Source organism: Onychostruthus taczanowskii, unplaced genomic scaffold (assembly GCF_017590055.1).
Source record: "Onychostruthus taczanowskii isolate IOZ18803 unplaced genomic scaffold, ASM1759005v1 scaffold9, whole genome shotgun sequence".
NCBI classification, from domain to species: domain Eukaryota; kingdom Metazoa; phylum Chordata; class Aves; order Passeriformes; family Passeridae; genus Onychostruthus; species Onychostruthus taczanowskii.
The window spans coordinates 16872831-16900682 of NW_024506993.1; the positions used below are offsets into that span (position 1 = coordinate 16872831).

Consider the following 27852-nt stretch of genomic DNA (forward strand, 5'->3'; position numbering starts at 1 on the left):
TGGGGAGGAGCGCTCCGTGGGATGTGCGAAATGGATGCTCAGGGCTCTGCGGGCGGATCCGGCAGGGTGCCGGAGGTGGGTGCTGGGGCTGGCTGAGGTGAGGGGCTCCCCGTGCCAATCTCTCAGGTCACAGATCTCCACGCAGGGTGGGAAGTGATTGGATGGTTTTTTCAGCTCTTAAGAGCCAAACCACATAGGTTTCTGATCCTAAAACAGAAACTTAAAGCTGCACTTTGGAAAGCAACTGTGCCATTCCAGTGCTTGATAAGACAGGATTTAGGCACTGAACCCCCTTGGATACCCAGGATTTACTGCCAGTAGCCATTTTGTGGTAAGCATGCAATGCTTGCTCCTGATGCTAGACACAGCAGTGTCTAAACATCATTGTTTGAGGAACTCCTGCCTTCCAGTCCTTTGTCCTGATGGAAGAAATCATAGAGTTATGGAACGGTTTGGGTTGGAAGGGACCTTGAAGATCACCTAGTTCCAGCCTCCTCTCATGAGCAGGGATACCTTCCACTAGACCAGGTTGCTCCAAGCTCCATCCAGCCTGGCATTGAACACTTCCAGGGATGTGGCATTCACAGCTTCCCTGGGCAACCTTTTCCAGTGCCTCACTACGCTGATAGTAAAGAATTTTTTCCTTTTATCTAGTCTGAACATACTCTCTTTGAATTTGAACCCACCCCCCCCAACCTGTCACTACACGCCCTTGTATATAGTCTTGCCCCATGAAGGAGATATCCCTGCTATAGTGATGAATTCTGGTGATGCTACGTGGTAAATCAGCTGGTTCCTGATACTACTTCACAGGTATTTAGCCCTGCAGAGGTCCAAATAAGGTCTCAGATCTAAAGAGCCCTGAGGTCGAAATTCAGGGTCCTGCAAAGAAGTGCCATGGCCCACTTTTCTGTTTCGTTTATAAGTTTCATTTTTAATTAGATTTGCCAAACATTAATTTGGTGTCCAAGCATTGCCTTGAAAGTTGTCCAGTTACTCTGAACAGTATCAGTTAACAAGGAAATAACAAAATAAAAATGCAACAGTTTCTCCGTTTCTAGTCTTGTCTCTTCTGCTTTGCCCCAAGAGCTTATCCACAGTGGGCTCTGCCCCGAGTCTCTCTTGCAGATACCAATGTTAAAATACGTCTGAGCACGGAGACTTTGCTTAGCAGCTCTAGGCCATTTTGCTCTTGGCATCTCTAGGTCTCTGTGCCCTCAGAAATGTGTTTGACTGCAGAGCATTTTTAAACATCAAATCAAAAAGAAATGGACCTGAAATGGAAAAAGATGGGTTTTTTGTCTGTCCTGAGTTTAATATGCATTTCAGCAGCAAGCAACCTTATGACTTGTAAGTAGGTCGTTGTGGGAGCTGGGGGATGAAAACAGTTGTCCAAGAGAAGTGTTTGCAGCTCGTGTTGGCAGCCCGTGTGATGGGCTGGCTGGGGGAGCAGCAGTGGTTGCTGCCTTCTTGGAAGTGTGACTCATTTTCCTCAACATCATTCCTTGTGCTGCTATTCCAGAGTCACACAGACAGATGCCTGAAGCATCCTGGTGCTGTTACTGGGGGGTAGTGGAGGCAGCTGGAAGGGTACTCTCCACCTTGATGGTGGGAGCTGGGCTGGGAAGGATCTCTGGAGGTTACCTGTTCCAACCTCTGCTCAAAGCAGCAAGCAGGGAAGGGATCTCCAGGCTGTACCCCACCGGCTCCTGGAACCTTCCAAGGGTGGACATGCTGGGCCCAGCTGCTCCACTGCCTCCCTTCACAGAGAAAGCATCCACACAGTCTGGTCCCTCCAACCCAGCAGGTGCTGCAGGGTGGCTGCACAGCACTGCTCACCAGGTGTTGTATTCTCTATTTGCATTTCCTTATGAATATACTTTCATGTGGACAGTCGATATTGCCACTTCGTGCTGCAGTAGATAGGAATTTATGACTTCTTTCTGCTTTCAAGGCTCTGTAGCAGGGTTAAATAATCAAAAATAACACATTATCTAAGAAAGTCAAACCCAAGAAAACCAAAATTGTGTTTTGCTTGGTACATCCTCTGCTGTGCAATGTGTGGAATTGCCAGAAACCACTGGCATGGTGAGGTGGGAGCCACAGGGCTGGTTTGGCATTATGATCTCTCAAACTGTTTTGAGAGCTGGGGTATAAATCTTGTATAAACACTTTGTTTTCATTAGTCTTTTACTTGTATATATATCCATAGCATAAAATAGCTTTTTGTAGTATATATTTAGAGAAAATAATAGACTTAGTGTGTGAGCTGCAGTCCATCAAGCCCTATCTTGCCACTTTCAACTCCAAGAACAGATTTTTCAGAGGAGGGTTGACTGCACTGCCTTCACTTTGTACTTTGGTAATACCTTCTCCTCAGAAGCACATAATTCCCTTTGAAATACTATTTTCTTTGGCTGTTATTTTATTCCTTTTTGTTTGGCTTGATGGTCATTTTATCTTAAAAGCAAGTCATGAATTTCTGTGCTGACGAAGCAATCAGCTTCTGTGGCATCTTGAGTTGATCGCTTGCTGAGAAAAACAAAATCTCTTTTTGGGTTTTTATTTCACTGTCTGTTTGTTCCTTTGAGCAGCAGTTCATTCTTGTTTCACAAGACTGGGCAAACAGAAGTTCCTCTCTGCTGCTGGTGTCACTCATATTTTACATGTAGGTAATTATATTGTTCCCTCTGTTCATCCCATGCCCTGAAATAGCTGCTGTCATGGTTTTCAGTTTGGTTGTGTGCTGGCAGGTTGCTTTCCTTGTTCATTCACATATTCCTGAAGGTCAGTGCTCTTGCCATAGACAGTTATTTTAAGCAAGGAAAGGGATTTATCAAGCAGGGAGCAATGGTGGCACCGTTAAAGACAACAAGTTTTGAAATAACGTGCTAAAATCTAGCAGTTTATTTACAGTCCTATGCAGGAAATAGGTTTTTGAATAGGGATGTGTTATTTTAAGTGCAACATTGCAACTTTCACATTCTAGTATGATTTTTAATTTCTCATTAAAACTTTTTTTCTACTTCTCCTCTGTGTTGTCTCTGAGGGTGTTTTTGGACAGCTTGTTCTGCAGGACCACACCAGTGATGCTGTCATCTCCTCCAGGGGGAATAGCTCAGTTTCAAACCAGTACAATAGGTTTAGAAAATTCTCTTTTTATACATCTTTCACTTTGTTCTGCCGCTCCTGTGGCTTTCGCCTGACTGATCCAGCAGCATGTTCATCTGATTGGATTTGCTCTGTTTGGTATCATAAGGAGTAACCTGCAGGCATCCTTTCTGCTTCTCTGGGGTTTTGAAGTGCTGCTGCACATTGCTAATTTGATAAATTAATTTCTTCTTCAGTCTTCTCTTAAGATTTGTTGGGTTTCTTTTAATTTGTTTTCTCACGATCCTAAGCGCTAAACCAAAAACATGAGGAACTTGAGTTTGATTTTAATCAAGAGCAGCAGCACAGCATTAAAATGTGTACTTTAGTTAGAGCTGAAATGAAACTCAAAATGCCTGGCTGCCTGATAGGTCTGCTTGGAACCACTTGGGATTATAGGAAACCTTTCCTGTCTGCCTTACATTTCTATTGTGCCTTTTTCAATTTGAAGTAGTGTTTATTAGAGGCAGTTTCATAAATTTTCAGATGCACATCTCTGAGTAAAAGGAACATGTTTATACATGTGTGTTCTTTACAAAATTGCTTTATTTTTGAAAGCCCTGCTTTTGTCCCCGAGCTGTTTTTATTTTATTTGCTGTATTTGTGGCCTTATTTATGACTTATAATTGTTAAACTTCAGTTCTGCCCCATGGTTTTAGCTTCACTTAGGGAGATTGAAGAGGTTCTTTGTACTTTTTATGCTATGAATATAATGAATTATAAAATATTTAAAATATTTGAGAGCAAATCTGTTCCCTGCATGCTCTGTGCCATGTAAGCTCATCACAAATCTTTGATCACGGACCTTCAGCAAGCAAAACGTAAAAAGTCTCAAGGAGAATTAAAAACTTGCTGGTTGGTTTCCCAACAGTGGTCAGGGTTGTTTGACAGGAGAAGAAAATTCTCAGCACATCTTGAGTTATCTGTAGCAAGAGGAGGTAGCCACAAAAATCATTTAAAGTTTTTAAGTAAATGTTTAAATTGTATTAGTGGAAAATAGACCATCAGTTGAGGAGATGAGACTGAAACAATGTGAGCATTGTATATCCTGTCATAACCTCACAGCAGGTGGTTTTCTGCTCAGTAGTATAAGAAAATTTGGGTGAAGTGGAAAAAAGAAGTGGGGGGAAGCTGAGGGGTGACACCATGCAGAGCATCTCTGGTGGGAGGAATGGGGCTTGTTGGCACTGGAGGAATGTCTCCAGTCCAAAGCCTTTTCCAACCTGGCTGTACTGTCAAGAGTGGTGCCTGCTCACAGCATCACCTCAGTCATTTAGCAAATGACTGAAAAAAACTCAAATACTGAAATTGTGAAGCTCTTCTTTCACTGCTTTCAAAGGACCCCATTTCTCATTTGGTTCATTGTCCCAGTTTTACACATTGCACCATGTTGGTGTCCAATTTTCAGTAAAACCCTGCATATTTTTGAGTTAGGGGCCCAATCTAACTTATTTACTCTGCAGGAAGCTTTGACTTGACTAGTGACCCTGGTTCAGAAACCCTGCAAGGCAAGGGCTGTGTTTAGCGTGCCAGGGGGGTTATTAGTTCTACATTAAACCAATGGCTGTTATTAATGGCAGTGAATCCCCATCTCTTCCTCTCATCTCTCTCCTCTCCTGCCTGTCATTCATTCAACATCCAAACATTCACAGGTCTCTGATGCTGTGCAAGTGTGGGTAGAATCCCTGCTGGCATCAGTGCTTTCACCCCGGGCTGAGCACTGAAGGACTGGATGAAAACAGGGATCTGCTTTCTGATAGATAATTAAACAGGAGTTTTGTGAGAAATTTGATCTCCCTTGTTTCTCCCTGCCTTTTCAAGCAAGCTAAGTGTTATTCACCTCTTTGGATCTTTATTGAGAAGCCATGGGCCCCTGCTGGCATGACATTTCCTAAATTTCTATGTTTCCTCTGGGTGCATCAACTCCATGTTGGATGTAGCTCTTTGCAATGGGAGGGATGGCAGAGGATAAGCTGTGACAGTGATACTACATTTACACAACCTCTTCTCTAGCTGAACAAGGCAAAGCCAACAAGGTTTTCTCCTGCCCTTGGGACCTCAACAATGTTTGTTTTCCTGGCCATGAAGCACCTCCAGCCTCAGCCATTGGCACGTGTGTGGTCCTGCATCTCCTGCATGTACTGCACCTGTATTGTTGTGCTCCTGGATAAACACAAGGCTCTGTTTAGAGGTTGTAGTTCCCTCTCATTTTAAAGAATAGGCGTTGGGTCTGAAAAATAAATGTTTCTCTGGTCTGGCATCCCTTGGGGCATTTTCACACTGGTGGTGTCTGTGGGTTGCTGGGGAGGTGGTGCTAGCTCTGTCAGCAGTTGTCCTTTCTTGTGTGCACCTTTCAGCAATTTCAGAGGTATGTTTTTTCCTCCTGTGATCAGATCAAACCCCTGGACACCCTTGGGCTAGCAGTGTTTTTGTTCTGCTGTGGTGTTAGACAGCTTTTTGTGTGTGTACGTGGTAGGTTGTACCCTATTTTCAGCCAGACCCCTGTGTTGCTGAGTCAAGTTGCCCATTTTAGAATGATTTGTCTTTTGAGATCATCCTCCTTCACCATATAGCTGTAAAAATAAATCTGTCGTTGGCATTACGTTGCAGATCTGGGAGAAATTTTCCATTGGATCCTGCTGTGCGATAGGAGTAAGATGTGTATTTTATTTCAGTTTTTCCTTTGTTTTTAGCAGAGCTTCAGCAAGCAGTGACCTGCATGGACAGTGGGTGATGCTGTTTGCAGGAGCTGGGGCTTGGCATGCCTGCTACCTTCTCCTAAGGATACAGCAATTTGGGCTGCAGCTGCCTGGACAGGGATGCTTGGCCTCATGTGCTGCCACAGGGCTGCTCCATCCCAGTGTCTGAGGTCAGCATCTGCCCCATGGGCAGGTGGGACCAGTGCTTTCTGCCCTACAGCTCTCCTCAAGAGAACCCTGTGAGCTGGGCGCTAAAAATCTGCTCTTTGTGGCTGCACAGAATATTCTGTGGATTTTTTTATGGTGAGAAAATATTGATAGGATTTATATGCAAATATGCATACACATACAACCTGTTAGTTCAGGGATTTATCACCCTGAACTAACAGGTTGTATGTGTATGCATATTTGCCACGTTTTAGTCCTTCCTCACAGTTGCCCTTCACCTCTTAATCCCTTTATCCCTACACCAGGTGTTCCACCCTGTATCTGCAGCATTGCAGTGAAGGATGTGTCTCTTATCTCTTGGTGGACTTTAATTTTTTAATGGGGTGATTAACACTGAATGAAGCAACTCATATGGAGCTGGAGAGTACCACACTTGCTCTTGCTGAGCCTTTCTACATAGAAATGGTTTATTTGCCTTTTTGGCCCCTGCTGCAGCCCGAGCAGGAGCTTCTCCCAGCCCTTCACAATGACGTGCGACTCATCTGTTTGACAGATCACAATTTAAGTTAGAGCCCGTGACAAGAAAAAGCTCATGAGTAATTCTGGCTGTTTCTCCCAATGAGCCGCCTTTTGCTGTGCTCTGCGTGGATGATTCAAATAATGCAAAATTCGCTGGTAGAAAATGTCAAAGAAGATCTCGGCTGAACGGCTGCTGGTGACTGAGGGGCTGGTGTTGCTCAGGGTGGGTCCTCTCCGCTCGTTCGGCGGGGACACGGCAGCGGCCGTGGTGACATGTGGAATGTGCTTCCCGCAGGCTGGAGCCATGCTGCGGTGCAGAGGGGTAATTAAAACAGCTGCAAGTGAAGAGGAGGCCTCCCGAGGGATGGGAAGTGGCCTCCTTTCCGCTCGGCGTCTCCTGCCGCCCGCGGAACGCCGAGCCCAGCGCGCCGCACGGGCTGAGCCGCCGCCGCCCCGCGCCCTCCTTCCCTCGCTACATTAAGTTACAACAAGCTGTTTGCTTGGATGAGACATGGTTTTCCGCTGGCTTTTATCTCCCAGATCGCTTCATCATTAAAAAGAAAAGCCAGCTGAGGATCGGAAGCGGCTGTCAAGCTTTCCATAGTGGAGCAGGGTACCGAGTCAGCGGCTCCCTGTTTCTTTGAGAGCTTTGCTGCGGCGGCTGCTTGCTTTCCCTCCCTCCCCCTGAACATCCCCGGGCAGAGGGATAAGATCCCGTACAGCCCGTGGTGGTGGATGGGGATATTTCGCTCACGCGGGTGCTGCTCCAGGTTTTCCTACCGGTCGAATGTGTGAAATCGCTCAGTGTTTGTGTCCCTCAGCTCGCACTGGGTGCCCACGCCGCAGCCCCGAGCGCAGGAGCTGCGCAGGGCTGCAGAGCCTCGCCTGTGCGCTCTGGTTTGTGATGTGTTTGCTGCCGGAACGCTGCGCTGCCTCGGGGAGCGCTTAGGAGGAAACTTCAAGAGCTTTCAGTGCTTTGATGGGGATTGAGTTAATCCCAGCTGAATTCATTCCTATTTACGGTCTTTCTACAAGCTGCAGAGAGCAGGGTGGTTGTAATGGAGGGTGTCAGACACTTTAGCACCCACTCTGCACCCACCCTTAAAGCGCTGTCCCAGGGGCTGCATCTTTGGTGCAGCAAGGGGTGCCCAGTGGGACAACCCCAGCACAGGAGGAGATGTTGTGACATGGCTCTTCCCACCTTGAATGACAGTGACATACAAGGTCTGTCTGGTCCTTAAAGACAGAGGTGGTGGCATCTTGTCAGTGTCTCTTGTAACCTGAATTTAGCTGATCACCAGTGCTATTTTTAGAGCTGTATGGGCTCCCAGCACAATAAACCACTTTGCTTCTTCCTGACCCTGTCTCTTGGCCATGGTCACATTTAGATGCTAAAAAGGGATTTACATAGTGTGTTTGGCTGAAAAGCCTCCGAGATTTCTGAAAGCAGTCCTGTGTAAGCAGTGAGGTGTTTGTGAAACAGCAGTTTGTGCCTGCAGAGGTATTTCTCACCATCTTAATTCAAGCCTTGCTCCCAGACCTCACCCTCCTGCCATACCCAGCTTTTTTTGGAAACATGATATGTAGCTGTGCTCCTGGACAGCCCAGATCTGAGGGGTACGGTGCTGATGGATTATGAAAACTGACTATTTAAACTCTGATTTAAATGGTGTTTTATCTCAGCTACAAACCTTTTGATCAAGGACAGCCAAAGGGGGGATATTTCCATTCTGGAGTCAGTTTATGTTGTAAATAGACTGTGCCGGTGGCATGGCTTTCTGCTTTGAGTAAATCAAAGCCAAATTGTTAGAATGGCTCTGGAAATCCAGGGAGCAAAATGTGATCTTAATGAAATGGGAGTAGACTACGCAGCAGGCTGGTGAGATTAAAGGTTTGTCAGAAGGAGTTAAGGCATGTATGTAATGCAGCACTACACCAGCTAGAAGTTGTTTTTGAAGACTGAACAACAAGTGTGTCCCTCCCCTTCCTCTCTTGCTCCCTGCCCTGCCCACTTTGATGCCCATCTCCTGTGTCTTAATCGAGCCCAGCTGTTTGTGCAGCAGCATTGCAAAAAACCTTCAGGGTGAGAAGTTTTTACATTGACTTCTTGTTCCCTCCCCAGCTCCTTTGCCAGCCCCTTGCTGTGTCCAAGCTGAGGGGGCAGACTGGCCAGACCCTCAAGCTGGAGACCTCCATGGAAGAAGGAGACCTGAGCGGCGGGCAGGAGAGATGTGCCCACCAGTCTTAGAGAGAGGAAGTTCTGGTGCCCTCCTGCCTCCAGCAGCCCTCTCCCCTTTCCGATGAGCACAACACAGCATTCCCATTAGACGGAAGCAGAAGCACAAACACTCGGGCTCATCTGTTCAGCAAAGCCTAGATTATTCTGAATCATCCAGCGTCCTTATCAGAGCGCTCCAGCCGGCGCTTGCATCAGTCACAGCGCGGGCTGCCGGAGTCGGAGGCAGTGCTCTGCCCGTTTGAATTGCCACAAGCCAGCAGCTATTTGAAGCCCTGTCCCCAAAGAGCAAACGAGCTTGTCACTGCTTGTAGCTCAGCTTTGCAGGAATCGCAGGATCAGCAAGCGTTCCCCATTAAAAACCTGCTAAGGACACAAACGTGTAGGGCTGTTCGTGTAGTGCAGCAAGCAGCTGGGGGGATGGAGTGGGGCACTGCTGGGCTTGGACCTAGGAGTGGGAGCTCCCCTTGGGATTTTAGTTTTGGGGTTTTTTTCCCCTCTAATTGCAGAATACCCTAGAAGCTGTAAAGGGCATGTCCCTGTGACTCCTTGAGTGGGAGGTTCCTCCAAAAACAGCTTTATCATGGCTCTGAGCTGCTTACTGGTTCTGTTCAGACCTTCCTGTTCTCTCAGGCATACCATGTTGCCCTTCCTCCCCACGAGACATCCCATGCCTGTCCTGATCTCCTGGAGGGCATTGCTTGCTGCCCTTTCCCCCTGAGAACCTCTGTTCTCAGTATGATGCCCACTAGATAAAATACCAGGTCTAGTGGAGAGGTTTGGCTAAAAACTAGTGGTCTGTGTTAAAATTACTCTGGGGACCTGAGAAAGAGTTGAATTACCTGTATTTCTGGATTCCTCTGAAATAAGGAGCATACTTATTGTAGGAGAGGCCTGTCCTTGGGTTCACCTGCCTCTGTTTTGCCAACATACTCTATGTACTGCAAAACCTTTCGAGCTTTGAGGAAAGCAAGTACTCTCAGTATTTGATGGAGCACAGTATGTTAGTGCAAGACCAACAGTTCTGGGATCCATCCCAAAAGGTGAAGACCAGTTAAAGTGAGCCCTTGTACCCCATGCATGGTGCTGTCATCTTCTCCTCAGCAACCTGCTCAAGGAACCTTTGGCAGATTGGAACATGAATCCTGATTTTTCTTGGAGTACCAAATCAGTATGGAGATGCTGGGCCAGGCCAGCTAATGCCCTGAAATTTATTTTTACACACTCTACCTTATGTTGTGACCTGCCATATTAATTTTCCAGCTGATATGATTGTGGCTTTCAAATTGGAGAGTGCTTTGAGAACTCTCCCCAAACAGGCATGCTGCTGCTGCCATCTGTCTTTAAGCTGCTTCTGGGATCCCAGTACTTGCTCTCAGCAGACAATTGTTGCTGCTTTATTGAATTAGGGAGAAAAAAATCCCAGTGACTTCTGAAATATAACTAATTCCAGGTGCTAAATCTCTTTTGGAACCAGGGGGAGATGTTGGAATAATAACACTTTATGCAGACCCTGGGTGTAAAGTTTTTGCAGTTCTGCCCCAAAAAAGTGTCATGATCTGATGGTTTTGAATGACATGTCATTTGGAGAGCTCCGAAGAGCTCCTCTGCTCTGAGGGATCACCAACTAAGAGCCAAAATATGGCACCCAACCGAAAGCTAAAATTGGGCAATGTCACTCTTACAGTAAAAACTGAAAGCTTCAGTGCCCTTCCTAATGATTTTGGCCAGCTCAAGCTCTTGCCCCAAGTCACCCTTCTTCTCCATCCAGTGCCTTCCAGCTGCAGGCACTTGTCCAGTGCCATCCACCCTGCATCCTCCTGGGAAGCAAATACCTTGGCATGGCAAGACCCTCGCCCTGTGGGAGTAGGTCACTGTGCACCAAAGAGCAGCATCCCCATGGGCCGCGTGCTGTGCCGCATCCCAACGCCTGCTGCACCCCGTGCTTCACACCTGCTCCTCCTTTCCCTTCTCTGCAGCGTGCCAGGAGCCAGCCCACGCCAACAGACAAGGCTGTGGGCAGATAAAAGCTTATGGGAAGGTGGTGTTTATTTGGATATCAAATGTTTTTCCCTCCTGGTGCGTGGATCCTGCTGCTTCCCCCTTGCTGGCCAATCCATGCCTTCTCTGCCTGGTTTGAGGCAGTTTGGGGCTGATTGCTTGCAGTCAGCGTGGCTCCCACTGTTCAGATGGATATTTTGATGCACGATACTTAAAAATCAGAGGCAAGATCTCTCCAGCTGAACCTCTGAAATTGGGGGGAGCTCTGGTCACTGTTGCTATCTCACCTGCAAAAAATGAGCCATGCAGGTCATCAAGTCAGTCCCGTGACTGGTGATTACACACGAGTGAACAAGTTTTAGTGGTTCTCTTCAGAAGGTGTTTTTGATTGGCACTGGAGCAAATCAAAGCAGGGTGAAATCAGCTTGAACTGTGCAGTTTGCTCCTCTGTAGTTTTCTTGCTGTCTGGATGGACGTGGAGCACTGCAGCTGGCTCTGTCTATGTGCTGCTTGTTGGAGATCTTTCAAAGGAAAGCTAAGAAGCCCTAGAAGAGCATTTGCTTCTGCAGTATTTTTGGTGTTTTACCTGAGTGATTTCTAGTGTAATGCTTTTCTCTTTTGTAGCAGTTTCTAGTCTTGCAGTTGAGGACTTGACCCTTTATTTGAGCTGAACTAAACTGGCTTTTGTTGTAAGCTTGCCCAAGGTTTTTAGTTGTGCTGAGGTGTCCTAAGCAGGTTACTCTATGGTAATCCTGTGGACTCCCATTCAGAAAGGCTGCAGAAAGCTCCAGAATGGAGTCACTTCAAATTTTGGCTTGGGTTGTGACAGAAAAGACAAACTTTCAAGTATCAGGATTCTTTTTCATTAAGAGTTTATTCACCTTTCTGGTGTATTGGTTTAGATCTCCACGGCAATGATGACTTCAGCTCAGCAAGCAAAATATCATAGACTAGAATCCCAGAATGGTTTGGGTTGGAAGGGACCCTAAAGCTCATCTCATTCCAGTTCTTGCTGTGGTCAGGGATGCCTTCCACTAAACCAGGTAATTCCAAGCTCCATCCAAGCTGTCTTTGAACATGTCCAGCAATGGGAAGTTCACATCTCATCACATCCTGGTCATCCTGTTTCAGTGCCTCAGCACCCTCACAGTAATTAATTTTCTTCCCAATATCCTCTCTATTCCTGCCCTCTTGTCATGTGAAGCTGTTCCCTGTTTTTCTGTCACTCCATGTCCTTGTAAAAGGTCCCTCTCTAGCTCTCTTGTAGCCTCTTCAGGTACTAGAAGGGGCTCTAAGGGCTCCTTAGAGTCGTCTCTTTCTAGGCTGAACAACTCCAACTCTAACTCTCATCAAATCATGATTTGAATGACCAATTTTAATCTTGCTTTGCAACTAGCTTTGATATTTTTTTGATGACAGGGTGATTGCTCTTGTAGACAGGCTGTCAGTGAAGTAGCCCCTTCTTCAAGGCTAAATAATAGCTATAAAAACCCAATTAAAAGTGATGTGGATTTACGGGTATCTGTGCAAACTAATTGTTTGCAGATTCTTGTGTAAATTTTATTTAGTGGATGATGACTTACGTCATTATGCCAGGTGTATTTGGATGTCCAGGTATATTAGAACTGGGATAGGAGTTCCAACACAAAAAACCTATTCTAATTTATGTAAAATAGGTCACTGGTGACTGGACAAGCTGTTTCTGGGAAGGGGTGCCCAGGCTGGAGGAAATCTTCCCAGTGCCTCTCCTCTGCTTCTCAGAGAGTCACAAAGAGGCTCAAGGTTTGTGGTAGTGCCCTGAGTCCCGTGGGAAAGCCCCTTGCCTTTATCTGGGGTCACTGGAGCCAGGAGCTGGTGCCTGCCCCTCTGCCTGCTTCATTTCCCCTCTGCCCTGGGAAGGGAGCTGCCTGGGATGGCTTTGTCATGGGTTTAGGATTAGCCCTCCTCCTGGACTCCTTCCAGGTTGCCTTCTGAGGTCTCTCCTATCCAAGCATGGTAAGTTCTGGCTGGATGGGACCTTTCCTCCCCCTGGCACTGCTCCTTCCCTTAGCTCTTCCCCGGCACCCTGAGTGTTGTCCCTTGTGGCAGGCCCTGTGAGCCTCCATCCTCCAGCACTGCATCCTCACTGCAGCTCTTCAGCTCGTCACCACCATCTGATGCAATTCCTGGGAAAACCAGTACAACCCAGGAGGGGCTGCATGGGACACCCAGCCACGTCCAGAGCATGAACAGGAGGGGAGTGTGTGCTGTGCCTGTCTCCTCCAAGGTGCACACCCATACTTTGTGCCTATTTTATTTGTCAATAATTGCATCCTCTCAGCAACACAGTAACCCAGATGAAGGTCTGGGCTGTCCAAAGGAAGATCAAACCTGCCCTGGGCAGCCTATTGCTCCTTTGACCAGCATTTGGTACCCAGAAGGGTGTCTTGGGATTATGGCATCTGCTTGCATTTCTTTTGCTGCAGCCATAGATTTGTCTTTCACAGATTGTGTGGCTAGCTGGATTATAAATTATTCATGACAGGCAACTTATCGTGTTTATCTGGAATAATTGAGCAATTAAGTCTGTTTAGGTATGTAAAAAGATTGTGCAGTGGCTTGTCTATCTTCAGGCCCTAAATTCTGCAAGAGCATTTGTTACATATTTAATCCAGAATAACAACAACAAGAAAAAAAGAAAGGCAGAGGATACACTCCGTTTTGATGCACTGATCCACTATGATGTGTTCATTCACACAAGTTTTTCATTCCAGTGGCTTTATTTGTGAATACACACTAGCCCAGGATAAATTAGACTTAACTTGGCTCCTTCAGTCTGGAAAAAGTGTGAGGCCATAACATCAGGTCTGCAACACTGTCTCTGAAAACACTTTGGGCTGTTTATGCCAGGACCAGAATTGGTTTTAGTGTTTAAAACCTTCCATCCTAGACACGTGGGTCAGAGGATCGTGCTCCTCTCTGCCCTCATCACTGCTGTGCTGTACTCAGATGTTGATGCTGCCAAGGTAGTTCAAAGTTTGGGGGTGAAAGGACCTTTATATATTCAAGTGTTTAGTTTAGTCCCTGAGCTACAGCCATTATCTCCCATTGCTGTACTTGTCCAGGAGTGTTCCCATAGGAGCTGGAAGCTCATGAGCAAGGCTACAACAGGGACCACTCAGAGCTGAATAAATGTGAGCCATGCAGTAAGTGGATGATTTTATTCTGTGTTACTAATAGGAAACTGGGCTGCTTTCAAATTGATCTGTTACAAGTCTATTTACTGGGAGCAGCCTGTGCTCTTTATAGCATTATAGCTGTGAATTGCATCTCTGCTGCACATGACACCCCGAGGAGCTCCGTGGCCTCATGTATTCCTCTTCTTTGGGCAGGAGGTGCCAGGGAATGGAAAGTTTTGAGCTCCTCTGCTCCCTCCCAGGCTGCTATTTTAGTTCTGCAGGAGACAATGAGTGAGCAGGACCGGAGGCTCCTGTTACTCAGGACGTCCGTCCTTCGGCTGGCGGCAGGGCACGGGAGCAGCAGCAGAAAAAGGCAAAGCAAGCCATTAGGCTTTCCTTGGCCGAGAGGGCTCCCGTGGAAGTCCCGCATTAGGGAGCGAGAGGGCCCCGGGGCTGCACTTAGAGCTCGGGAGGTTAAAGCCCGGGATGAGCTCTGCCGTGCTCCCTGCCCCGGCCCAGGGAACAGCATCCTTCCTCCCAGCACGTACAGACGTCCAAATCTTCCATGCACTCCTGCGGACGAGGAACAAAGGCTGTCTAAACAGGAGCTAGTGAGGCAGCAAATCGCACAAGAAACCTTCCCTAATGAACTGGAAGGACTTGTCCCTTTGCCTCGGGCGGCGGCACTGCCGGTTTGCTTAGCTAGGCAGCGCCTTGTTAGGCGGGGGACCCGCGCTCCGGGGGGAGCAGAGGAGCAGCGCTGGGTCTGGTGCTGGAAAGGTTTCCTCTGCCCATCTGCTCCTCTCTGCCAGCAAGGGCAAGCACTGAAGGAGGGGATGCTCTCATTTCCCGAGGAGCTAGCCATGGGGGATGCTGCCGGGGAGCACCGTCCTGCCTATGACGGCGGATCGAGGTTAGTTGCAAAGCTGTTGGGCGTGCAGTTATTTCCTTTGATCGTGTCCGCTTCATCCCTGTGTCCGTGGCTGTGTGGTGCAGGGAAAGATGGACCGAGCAGCGAGGTGCAGGTGCTGGAGGTCGTCTTTGAAACTGCAGAGCCTCGTGGGGGTCAGTGCCTCCTGATGCCCTTTGGAGAGAGGAGACGTGCTCAAGTAGCCTTGGGTTGGTTCAGGGAGTGCTAACCAGAGAAAGGAAACTGTTTGAGAAGTGACTCATAGGATGAAATGGCACTGTCTTATTTCGCAGCTCAATTCTCTGGACAAACGCAGTTTCCCATCTGTTATTTGCAGAGAAGGAGATGAGTTTGGGGGTTGGTTCCTCTCACTCGCCAGCAAGCGAGCAAGTTGATTATTTTCTGGCAAGCATTAGCAGGATGATTACTGACGGCTCCGGTGGCTTCCCCTTCTGGGCAGGAGTGCCAAGGACTAGATTTTATTTATATTGAGATGTTTGAAGATAAAGATGAGCATAAGGTGGCCTTTTTGACAAGTGACTCGGTGCCTCTGACCAATTCACCTGTCAATTAAGTGCTGAAACACTCCTAATTGCACATTTTCTCTGGAGCCCTGGATTCTCCTCAAACTGTGCTTTAGATTTGGACCAGGAAGCCTCAGCCCACGCTGCCTGCATGTTTGCATCCGCCTCCTCTCCACCTGGATGCAGGCGTGAATTCTGGTGATGTCTTGACATGCAGCCTGGCCCTGGGCACACAGCAGCTCCTGCACCCTGGGCTGCTCATGCTCCTCCCAAGGCCTCCTGGTGTTATCCGTGCCCCTCAGCTCGGACTCTGGCTGATACCCCACATCACAGCCTCCACGGGATGCTTTGCAGACTCCTCTTTGCATTTGCATGTAGGATGTGCACTGATCCAAACGACCAGGGCTGCTTTTCCTGCCCTCCACACATGAGCTCCGTGGCAAACTGTCCCTGTGCTGCTGTGGGAGAATTCAGCAACAGTCTCATGAAATGGGTTGGCTTGGAAGGGGCCTTCAAGATACCTTGCTCCAACCCCCTGCCATGGGCAGGGACACCTTCCACGAGATAAGATTGCTCAGGGCCCCATCCAACCTTTGCCTCAAGCACTTCCAGAGAGAATTTAGTTTTGCTATAAAACAAACCTAAAACTTCAGAAAAAGGTATATATTTGTCGTGCACTCCATCAGCCAGTCTGGGATGGTGTAAGAAACCTGATCCACAGGGTACCTTCAGTTTTTTCCATGCATCAGCAGCTCCTCCAGGATTTGCTGAGCTTTCCCTGGTCTCCTGCAACCATTCCCACCTCCTGCCTTCCCAGCAGTATCCCAGCTCCCCACAACTTGCTGTTCCCTCTGTTCTCTAGCCAAGGGCTGCCTTCTAGCACTGCCTCTTCCCTTGGATCAGGATATTGTTTAATTGCAGAGTGTGTATGTGGCTTTGGCAGAGCTCAGTGTGACAAGTAAAACACGAGACCTGCCCCCCAGAGAGCTCCTCAGGAGTGGACCCGGGAGGCATGGATGGAAGGGACGTTTTGCTGACTGGCTGATTTTGTGAGACAACAGTTCTTCATGTGCAGGCAGAGCTGCCGAGCTGAAGACACTTAAGGACGCTCTCAGGCAGGGCACTGGCAGCTCTTGGAGAGGCCAGGCTGTTGCAGTGTTCCTCCAGGATAAGCCAGTAGCAGCCATGAATGAAACCTGTGTCCATCCAGTCAGTGATCCTGCTGTTGAGCCTCTCTATTAGTCTGATTAGCACAGTACCTTCATTACCCAGTTCCAGCTGGGGTTATTTTTATACTCATACTGGTGCTGCAAAAGGCAGAGGGAGCTGTGACCTTGGGGTGCATCTGTGGGAGGGTGGCTTCATCTGGGGAAGGGGCCCACTCAAGGCTCTTGGATTTGAAGAGCTGCTGCCAGAGGTGCCCTGTTACACTCTTCCCAAACACAGTTGGGGGTTTTTTCAGGATTTTGGTTTTGTAGAATTATTAAATACACATGTTTTCGGCAACTCACAGAAAACCCACGTTCCTTTTCTGTTCTGAATTCCCATGAATTGGTTTCTGTTTTCTCAGCTCGTTGTGCATCTCATCTCATCTCATGCCAAAGGATGAGTATTGATTGTATCTTCTGCTGAACAAAGCTCCTTTTCTCTGTCCTGTCCAAAATAGTCACCCTTGGGTGGGATTGGTCATGCTGGACTCAAGATGACTTGGGCTCTGTCCTTCCCAGTCTAAAATAATTGTTTAAAGCAGGTCAGATGGCCTGAGCCCAGTGGCCTCCTCTGACATGAGGGTGTGTAGCCAGCAAGGTCAATGGCTTTGGCTGCAGTGAGGTCTAAATGGGTAGAGCTGGTGAGGAACCATTCCATCTCAAATCTCCAAAGTCATAAATATGGTAATCTAAATATGGTCTCTCCTTTTTGGTTTTATTATTCTTCTGTAGTAGGATAACATCCTGGGTGACCTCCAAATGGTCCAAAATAACCAACCCTCAGCAAAGACAGAATTACTCTTAATTATAATCCTAAATTTTGGCGTGAAAATATCTTGGATGTTCAACTACAATGCTTTTCTGCTTACAGTGCTCATTTTAAAGCTTCTGCCCACTGCAAAGGCTGAACTGTATACTTGAGATACTTTTAGAGCTGTATTGTCTTACCACAGGGGAACAAAACAACCTGCACATAACCAGCACTCCCTCACATCTCCTGGTAACAAATACTGGGGATGGGCTATTTTCACACAGTCTCCTAAAATAGGTGGTGTTAGAATAACTGCAGAAGCCTTACAGACTCAAGCTGTGTCTGTATCATTTCAGATCCTTTTTAAACGTGTGCTTTTCTTGATGTTTTTCTAGATGATTTAGAAAGCACAGTGCACAGGGATGGATCTTTTTCCCCCTTATTATGTACTGCTCTGCAGAGGGTCACAATCTAGCCCACCATGCCTGTAATTTTATATGTCTGTGTGTATATGTGTATTCAATTTATAATTCTTATCAATGTTTAAGTCTGCACTGGCAGAGACAGCACGTGCTGTGGATATTCCTGCTGCAATTTTTAAAAAGAAAACAACTGATTGGAAAGTTTTCATTCCTAACAGGATTTGCAAATGGTCTGTGCTCACAGGACAGCATTCAGGGGGGAGGCACATCTGGCAGCTGTGACCCAGCAAGCACTGCCACTTGCTGACCTACTCATGCATTGGGGAATAATAAGATTTGGAAGGGGGTTTTGAGGAATATTCTGGGCTGTTGGAGGGCTCTGTGGTGGGAAAGGTAAGGCTGCTGGTCATAGGTGTGTTGGGAACTGCATGCAGGCTGGGGCAGGTCAGGTATCAGATACAAACATTCCAAATGTCCGTACAGATGGGATGGTTCAAGCTGGCAAAGCTTGTGAGACCAGAACAGGCACAAAATACACTATAGATGAAAGGCCTGCAAGCTTTACCTCCCTAAGTCTTCTGCTGAGCCCAACAGCATGTGTATAATTTGCTTTAATGGTTAGAAACATCTGCTGTTAAAAGTGATGCTTAATATATTTGGCTTCCACTTCCAGTCATTAGTTCTTTTTATGCCTTTTTGTGCCTAATTAACAACCTTTTAGTACCTGATATTGTTTCCACTGAATGTGCTGCTATATCGTAATCAAGTCACTTCTTAATCTTCTCTTTGATAAACTAAAAAGATCAACCTCTTCAATTCTCTCATTTCAGACATTTTCTGCATCCCTAGAATCACTCTTACAGATCCGGCCTGTGTTTTACTAATCTCCTTAAAATGTCGGTGTGGAACCATGGAGGGCTCTGGAAGGAGTCCCTTGGTGCTGGAAGAGGAGGCTGAGCCACCTCCTCACTCCTGCTTCCAGCTCCAGGCTTCCTGCATGGATTAAGCACAGGTTTGCTAGGCAGTAGAGACTCATCTTCATCGATATTTAAGATATGAGTGGCTGGAACAAGATGATCTTTAAAGTTCCTTCCAACCAAAACCATTCTGATTCTGTGGTTTTACCAAAACCCACTGTGTATGAGTGGTGCTGCCCGTAGTGAGATGATGATACCTTGGCAGTGGTGAATTCTTGTTGCCCCCAGCTCAGCCAGGTAACCAGTCTGCTTTTTATTTTTGTCAGCATGTCACACAATACTAGGTCAAAACACCTTTTGGACATCAAGGATATTGCTTCTGTGCATTACTAATATCAGATGTGCAGAGAATAAAATCAGGTTTGCTTTGCTGTGACCTATTTTTCCTAAACCCATGTTGATGGATGTATTTGTGTGTCCTTCAGTTCTCTGCACTGTTTTTCTGCCTTGGACAGATGTCTGTCTGCCTGTCCCCTGCAGGCCATACCTTTGCCTTCTTCAAGCAGAAGACTCTTCCAGCCTCCTAAAATTTCCTCTTAAAAATGAACATCAGCACGCAGCAGTTTTCTTAGTTCTCTTAGAGCTCTTGGATGCAAAATTATTCAGTTCTGCCAAATTTAAATATCTTCTGGTGCTGGTAGATGTTGTTGAATGTTCTCAATTGCTAATAGGATGGAAACGCTTCATCCTCATAACGAGTGTAATCCTTCTTGTTCCCAAATGTTCCAGGACAGTGATTACAGCCTGTCCATCATATCTGTCTCATTAGCATCCCTTCCATCTCCACCCAGTGATGGACCCCCATCCTTTCTAGGAAGAGTCTGGGTGTAAATCTTTACTAATCCAACCCCTGAAACTTCTGATTTGGTGAAGAACTGGGCAAACAGGACACAGAAATAGATGGAATGGGATTATTTCATTATTTGCATCACCATCCTCTAAATGCTCCTCTTCTAGCTTGCAGATTCATCATGCAGGGGGAAGATGCCCAGAAAACAGCAGAGAGAAATAGGGGAAAAGAATATGAAAAGAATGATTTTTTTTTCTACTATTTCTTTATCACCCAGGCTTTTCCCTTCTCCTTTCTCCTCCTTGGGGGAAGGATCTTTGGCAAGACAACTCAGCCCTTCCTCTCTGCTATCTTCCCTGCAGCATCCTTTAAGTTGTCTTTGATCTGTGTAACCCACACGGTGTGTCATCAGTTGCATCAGTGGAGGCCGGCCAGGCAATTTGTGATAATCCCAGCTCAATTTACATCTCAAATGCTTGCTCTGGGAGCTCATGCCCCACTGTATTTCCTGCAGCTTTCTCCTGCTCCCCAGGACAGATGTTCCTCAGCAGTTCCTCACCAAGTCACCAAGGGCAATTGGATGCTCCTATCCCATCTAAAACACCCTCTGGCTTTTTCCTATCTGTGTGGTAGGTTCATTGTGAAAAGTCAGAGAGTTACAATGATCCCATTGTTCTTCAGCCCTGAGCTGAGGGAGGTCCTGGTGGGCTTGTCCATGAGCCATACACAGCTCCTGTGGCCCCAGGCACAGTGCCTCCCACTGCCCTGGTTTTCCTGGAGAAACCTTGGCCAAGGGCAGAGTGGGGGACTCTGTGTGGCACAGGGAGGGAGTGGATCTCCTCTTCCCCCACTTTCCACCTCAGTAAGGGTCTTAAAGTGCGGATAAGGAGATTATGTGGAGAGGGAAGATTTGAATTTCTTGCATCCTGGGAACAAGAACCTGAATAGAAAGGATTGGCTCTCCCTTAATTTGAGCTGATGGGGATGGTGGGCAAAGCTGATGGGATTTTGGTAGACACTCTCTTGAAATAGAACTGTGGGAAAAAATTCCAGGGGGTGTGAAAGCAAAAATAACGCAAGAAATTCTGGATGTCAGAAGAGAGACAGCAAGACCCTAAGAAATTATAAAAACTGAAGTACTATTTTCAGGAACTAAATATAATGTGGCTCCTTTGGAACAGCTTGGAGAAACGACAATGTAGCACAAAATTGCTGGGGAAAATTGAGGCTGTTTTCCCTCGGCTCCAAGTGAAGGACTCGAGCGGAGGCTGGTGTAGAGAGTGGCGTGGGAGCTCAGCAAGTACAGGGAAGTCTGGGAAAAGCACAGAGCTGATGTGCAGCCAGGCTTGTAAGGTGATGGGAGAGTTTTGCTGGAGGCAGTGCCAAGCCTTGGCACCCGGCGTGTGCTGGGCGGAGAGGGGAAGGGCTGCGGTGGGCAGGTGGAGCTTGCATCCACCCCCCGTGAATTTGAACCATCTTTCCTAGCTGATCTGAATTTCCTCTGTTTTTAAAACTTCATTATTTGAAGGCTGGCCTTTATGAGAAGCCCTCTGGGGAGGGGACTTGTCAGGAGGAGTTTAGGGCTTATCTGCCTCACCTCTCGAGGACTTGTCATCATATCCCATCATGAGACCTACAGTGACACCCTACATCTCTGCAGGCAGCTCCTGCAGTAGAAAAAGGTTGAAATGTGCCTGTTTGTGTCGTTGGAGTGTAGGGGGAAAAGTCCTGGGGCCAGGTTATGAATCAGCCGTGCCTCCAACTGCAGGACCAAAAGGCCAAGCAGACCTGGAGCTGCGGGATTGGGCAAGGTGATTAATGTCTCTGCAGCAGGGATTAAGCTGAGCCTTAGAGGTGATCCGTAACACTGGAATGAAGAGATGGCTTCCAGAATGAAAGGCAGGAAAATCCACACCTCGTGCAGTGGGTGCAGGCCTGTGGGAGCACAAGGGCCAGGTTGGGTGCTGCTCCTGCCAAGCTCTGCATCTGCTTGTCCTGGGTGCTGCTCTGGTTTTTGGGAATGTTGTGGACCTTTTTGCCACCTTAGTTAATTATCTTGGAGAAGTCTTTTGGAAGCAGACCGGGCTGTCCTGCTGACTGTGCTGTATATTAATACTTGTGTAGCTGCTGAGCATCCTGGTGATTCCTCATACGGAAAGGCTCTACAACCTCTTTAATTAACTTAATTTAGACATTAGTGTGTCACAGGGAACATCTCTCATGGGGAAAGTCTTTCGTTTATCACCACTTAGCCAGGGAACTGTTCTGTTTTTCATTTGCATGCAAAAGTTCATCATGGTGAGAGGGAAAATTAACCCTTTGCTCTCCAGGCTGCACTTCCCTTCCTGGAAGTGCAGATGCATTGTGCAAGGAGCAGCACTCTTTGCACTCCCCTATAGCATTCCAGAGCCAAATTTTGAGAGGGAGTATCACTACCACTGCACTGATTCCAGAAAATCCATCTCTGCTAGCCCCAGGGAAGCGCTGAGCATGGCACAGTGGTGTTTCCTCATTTGGCCTTGGCTATTCTCTTTGGTATCTCTGGTCACCAAGCAGGAGGGAGAAAATGGGCTTTGGGGAGTTGGTGGAGCTGTGAGGCCTCGGAAAGGCCCCTCTTCCCCCAGGAGAGGCAGAGCCTCATGGCAAGCAGTCAGTTCGCAGCAGAAGCCTTGGAAGCAGACCAAGGCTAATTAAAGCTGGCGTTCACGCCGGCATGCTGTGCCGTGGGTACCTGTGACAGATGGGGGCTGCTTGCCCTGACTGCAAGGTACTGCCAGTGAAGAACATGGTACCGAAATGTTTTTCAGGGGCTGGTGACTGGTTTCTGTGGCTATGTGGGGTCTGTTTGGGGAGAGGTAAGGGTGTGCTGGGGCTACCTGCAGGCAGCTGCACCTACCCGTCACTCACTGCCCATGTCCTCTCCTTGTCTCCCAGGTGAAGGAATGGCTGTGCTTGAACTGCCAGATGCAGCGGGCGCTGGGGATGGACATGACCACCGCTCCTCGCTCCAAGAGCCAGCAGCAGCTGCACTCCCCTTCGCCGTCCCCCTCCCAGTCCCCAGCCAAGCACCCGCAACCCCCGGCTGCAGATAAGACCCCGCCAGCCCCCCGCCCCCTGCCACAAGAGCAACCCAAACCTCAGCCCACAACGCCGCAGAGGGAACCGCACGGCCAAGGACAGCCAAAACCTCAGGAGGCGGCCAGGTCCTCCCCGCAGCATCAGGCCAGGTCCTCCCCGCAGCATCAGGCCAGGTCCTCCCCGCAGCATCAGCAAGCCAAGCCTTCCCCCTCTGAGCAGAGAAAGACGCCAGGAGATGCAGGGGCAAAGCCTGCTGCCCCGGCCGCCGGGGCTGGAGCACCAGAGCAGCCCCAGGAGGGGCTCACAGGGAAGCTCTTCGGCTTCGGGGCATCCCTCCTGACCCAGGCCAGCACGCTCATGTCTGTCCAGCCAGAGGCCCCTGCTCCGAGCCAGCCGTCTCCTGGCAAAGTGCCTCCAAAAATTGTCTTCAGCGACGCCAGCAAAGAGGCTGGGCCCAAAGCCCCAGGGGCACAGGGCCGGGCTGGTGCCGCAGCGGCGGCGAAGCCGGGCAAGCCGGAGCAGGGTGTCAAGCCAAAGGAAGTGCCGAAAGCAAGGGTCTCGTGCCCCCTCTGCAAGGCAGAGATCAACGTGGGCTCCAGTGAGCCCCCCAACTACAACACCTGCACTACCTGCCGGCAGCAGGTCTGCAACATGTGCGGCTTCAACCCCACGCCTCACCTCGTGGAGGTAAGGGGGCTGGCGGGGTGGGTGTCTTCTGATCCAAGGGTGTGTGCTCTCTCCTTGCTTAAAACGGAGAAAAGATGGGGTGCTTGCTTTCAAAAGTCTATAAAAAGCCTTTAAGAAACTGCTGAAGTCAGTTTCCTCCTGGGGCAAGCTGCAGGGCTGGAGTTCATGGTCCTTCACCTCTTGGCAAAGACATGGATTTCGTGTGTGTGCACTATTTTCATGCAATGAAATACAGAACAGAACAAGGCATGGCTGTTGTTAAGGGCACCCCCAGCAGTGCCCACTGCTCCCCAAAGGTATCCAAGGGTGAGGTCATGCAAGTACCAGTCACCAACTAGTGTCCTCCTCCTGTTGGAGGCTGTGGATGGAAGCCTTGGCCAGACTGGAGATGAGGCTAATAAGGGATGTTCTGCAGCTCCTGCATTCTCAAATGGTGAGGCTGCAAGATGATACAGGGGAAGAAATTGTCAGGGACTCAGCAAGAGGAGCCTGGGTGCAGGACAGTGGAATGGGCTGTGCATAGGGTGGATGTGGGCATGCCCAGTGTTGTTTGGTGTGAATTGGATGGTGAATTCTGCAGCCTGCTGAGATGGAGGGCAAGGAGAGGAGAACGGAGGCTGAGATGGTCTGAAATCCACCCAATCTTACCTGTTATAGTTGAGAATGTCTCTGAATTGTGATGCCCACATAGATCATCTTCCCAAGCACCAAAGAATTACCTTAGCCAATTCTAGCCACTGGTGCCTAGAGAGGAGAGTGGTGCAACTGGTTCAGCTGGAGCATCCCCCTACCCCTTCCACCTTGGATGCTAGGGAGGCACATCTTCCAGGCACTTCACTCCATCCTGGACAAGTGATTTGAGACCCTGACCAGTGGAGGCCCAGGGCTTGCTCCTGGAAGTGCTGCATCTCACAGACAGTTAAGACACAGAATTGATAACATCAGCACATGGAGAAGTTAATGGGAACTTGAAATGACCAGAAGTAGGATTGCTAATCTTGGATTCATTCCATGGCAGATAATTACATTTTATGTCCCTAGCTCCTCCCTGCAGTTTCAATTACACCCAGTAATTTTCTGTTCTTCCTGAAGCTGCTGCTGCTGCTCTGCTCGTGGTCACGTTGGCAGTGGAGGAGATGCCAGCGTGTCTGTGGAGGTGCAAACCCCCCAAATGGCCATCTCAGTGTACACAGAGCTGTTTTCAGTGCCAGTGCTCTGCTCCTGCTGTTGCTCCCCCACTGCCTCCACCCTGCCCCGGGGGCTTGAGTGAGGAAAGCTGTCCAAGTGTTTGTTCTTTGGGTAGGGCTGAACCCCGTGTTGGCATGCCCCTAGGCAGCAATGTGTTCCCAGGCTTCAGAAAGCTCATGGATTGGTGAAAAGGCTTCAATGCTCGCTGGCACCCGGCTGCTAATTAATTAATTAGAGAATTAATTTGGGGTTGAGTTGTAGCCAGTAACATGGTGATCTCTGCATGTACCAGGGAAAGGTGAGCTCTCCTCAGCCCTTGTCTGCAGGGTCACTAGCTGACACCTGGGATTAAATTTCAGATTTTGAAGGCTGGACTCTGCCCAGGTTCCCAGAGCTCTTGAGCAAATGCCTTTGGACGCCCTTGGGCAAACACACCCTGGCATGTATGCTCCTCTTAGTGTTTCTTGCTGCAGCTCATCCCTGCAACATCTAGGAACCTTCATACAGAGTGAAGACCCACAGCAAGGTCTTACCCAGGTGTTGTGCTGTCATGGCTTTTGTTTGCCCTTACACTGAACCTTTGTCCAGCTCTGCATGGTTGGGTTGGTTTATGAGATTTATTTTTATAAGAGTTGAGAAAGAAGTGCAACACTTGTGCTGTAGATGTTTTTAACAAAAAATTTCTGAGGAAAGGAAAGCATTGCAAGGTCTGTTAATGTGGTTGGGCTTTAGGTTTGCTTGATCTTCTGGGAAAGTTGCTCTGTGGTCTGATCTCTTTTTGCCTGCAGCTCACATGGGCTTGTCCCAAGCCCTGAGGTTCATGCAAATACCAGAACTCAGTCTTTGAAGTAGTGAGGCTTGATCCATTAATTGCTTGATGAATTAGGACCTTGGCTATAAGTTGCCCTTGGAAGCTGTGTGAAAACTAATGAGGGATTTGATCCCAAGTCTGGTAAGTGCAGAGGAGCACAAACTGTGGGTGAGATTGTGCATGCTCTGTATGCACCCCTGGAGCCTGGGCAAGGCTTCACCCTGGGCCCAAAAGCATCAGGGAGGGAGAGGGCATGGCCCACAGTGACCTGGTTTACTGGAAGAAGGATAAAACAGTGCTAAAACAATGTGTTTCCTGCAAATGAAGTTGTATCATCACTTCCAGAAAGCAGGGAAGGCTGTTGCCCCTATTTGCAACCCCCTATAACTTCTGATTTCCCTGGAAAGATGTGTTATTATACCCATGGTATTTTCATTCCCATCCCACTCCTGATCTAAACATGGAGTCGGAGGCTCTGTGTCCCTGCTGTCCCCTCCCACCCTGTGCAGCTGCCTGGGGAGGTATCCAAGGAGCTGCCTCCTCCCCAGCACTCTGCTCAGCCAAGTGCACCCAAACCTACCAAAAGAGAAGAAAATACTAAAAGTGCTGGTTTTCTGTGAACTCACTGGCTGAGCTGCATAGGTGCTGAGCCACCCAAAGAAAAGGGTAACTTGTGCTTCTCTTATTGTCCATGCTCCACTGTAGACTGATGCTTACGCAGGTGAAGGATGCTCCGAGAGTACCCCACTCGCGAGAAGCTGGGTCGTGCCTCTGAGTCCAGAGTTTCCAGAAGACCTGCCACCAAGGCTGGCTTTCCTCTGCCTTTGTGTCTTGGTGGGAATGACCAGAAGGTGCTGGTGAGAACTGGAAGCCTAGGGCATGTGAAGAGTTTAGGGATGAGGGTGGCATTTTGGCAGTACATCCCAGGAGAAGCGTGTGGACTGTGGTGGCCCATGGCTCTGGAAGCTGTGGGTGACCAGCAGAGGAATCCCAAAAGCGTGCCTGACTTCCACTTCCTCTGCATGCTTGCCATAATACATATTACCCAGCTTTAAATAAGTTGTTTATGTGAAATACCAGGAGTACAGGTGCCTGGAGCTTCCTCCCACCTCCTCACACCTCCTCCAGGAGCTGCATCCTGGGAGCAGTACTATGAGATGTTCTCAAGCCAGAGATGACACTTTGGGACTCTCCCAAATTCCCTACAGCCTCAGCTCGATGCCATGCAGGAAGGGAAGAGGTTTCTGTTGCAGGAAGACCAAGTGCTGGGTCATTTTGGTGGGGATGTAGGAAATCTCTCCTGTTTATGGCAGAGTCTGCTGAGGGAACAAGTGATCTGGCAAGAGCTGGCTTGCAGCGTGATTTGCCTTGTGCTTGCATGATGTTCTCCCAGTAACCCCAGTTGACCCCAATTGACTCCAGGGGTTTTGTATTAAGGAACAAATGAACTATGCATGTTGTGTTACTAAATAAACATGGCAGGATGCCCCTTTGCCTAATTAACCAGCCTGAAACAGGAGCAGTGACGAGTTTCACTGCAGAACACTGCTGATTCCCAGGTGCCAGGCTGTGACCTCCAATGGGCACCTGACCCTCAGGAGGGTCCTCTTACTGATTTGTGGTACCCGCTGTGCCCCATCCAGATGGTAAAACTGCTTTTTTCCGCTTGATTTCCCCATGCATTGTAAAAACAACCCTGTTTTTAATAACACTTTTTTTTTTATAACACTTGTGTTGTCATAGGTGGTGCTGCTGCATTGCCCTGTCTGATCTCACCAGTTGATGCTCTTGGGCTCCTTATTACGTGCATTATATGCATATATAATATAGTGTATGCATATCATATGTTGGTGAGACACAGGGACAGGTTTCCCAGGGAAGCTGTGGACTTCCCATCCCTGGAAGTGCTCAAGGCCAGGTTGGACGGGGCTTTGAGTAACCTGGTCCAGTGGATGGTGTCCCTGCACATGGTAGAGGGGTGGAATAAGATGAGCTTTAAGGTCCTTTAAATATAGGATTCTGTGAGTATCCTGGATGTGGTATCACAGGATGCAGGTGCAGCGTTTGCTTGAGCCCTTCATGGGACATGTTCCCCTTCTGCTGCTCCCCTTGTACCTGCAGCCAGGTACAAACCAGCCCGTTCAGATGGATTTCTTGCAAGAAGCTTGTGATCACTGTATCAAATACTGTCTAGAAAGCCCCAGACCTCTCTTTTCATCACAGTCCAAGAGCTCCTGCTGCACAAAATTGGTCTCTGAGCAGAACAGCTCCCCGGGGTGGGCTGCTGCACTGCTCAGGCTCGAGATGCTGATGCTGAGGATGGGCTGACCTGCCCTACTTGCAGAATCAGCCGCGGCAGCTCCTGCGCTCGGCTGCAGGGAGGAATGCCTGGGAAAGCGGACTTCAGGGAGAGGGAAAAAGCTCCGTGAGATCAGCCTTTGTGCAGAACAGGGTGTCACTGCCGGCAGCCGGAGGATGGGTTAGAGAAGGAGAGCCGAGGAAAGGTTTTGTGCCAAAATTATTTCGGTGTCGGCACATAGGTTTCAGAGAAGAGCTTAAAAAGGGAGCAGGGAGG

At 48.4% G+C, this 27852-nt stretch overlaps 1 protein-coding gene across 1 annotated transcript in view; it reads left to right on the forward strand.

The window, feature by feature from the left end:
- Positions 1-27852, forward strand: part of BSN (bassoon presynaptic cytomatrix protein) — a 77610-nt gene that overhangs the window by 12763 nt on the left and 36995 nt on the right. Inside the window, exon 3 of the mRNA XM_041425949.1 lies at positions 22448-23278. Coding sequence (XP_041281883.1) covers positions 22448-23278 — 831 coding nt within the window. The remainder of the gene's footprint in view (positions 1-22447; positions 23279-27852) is intronic.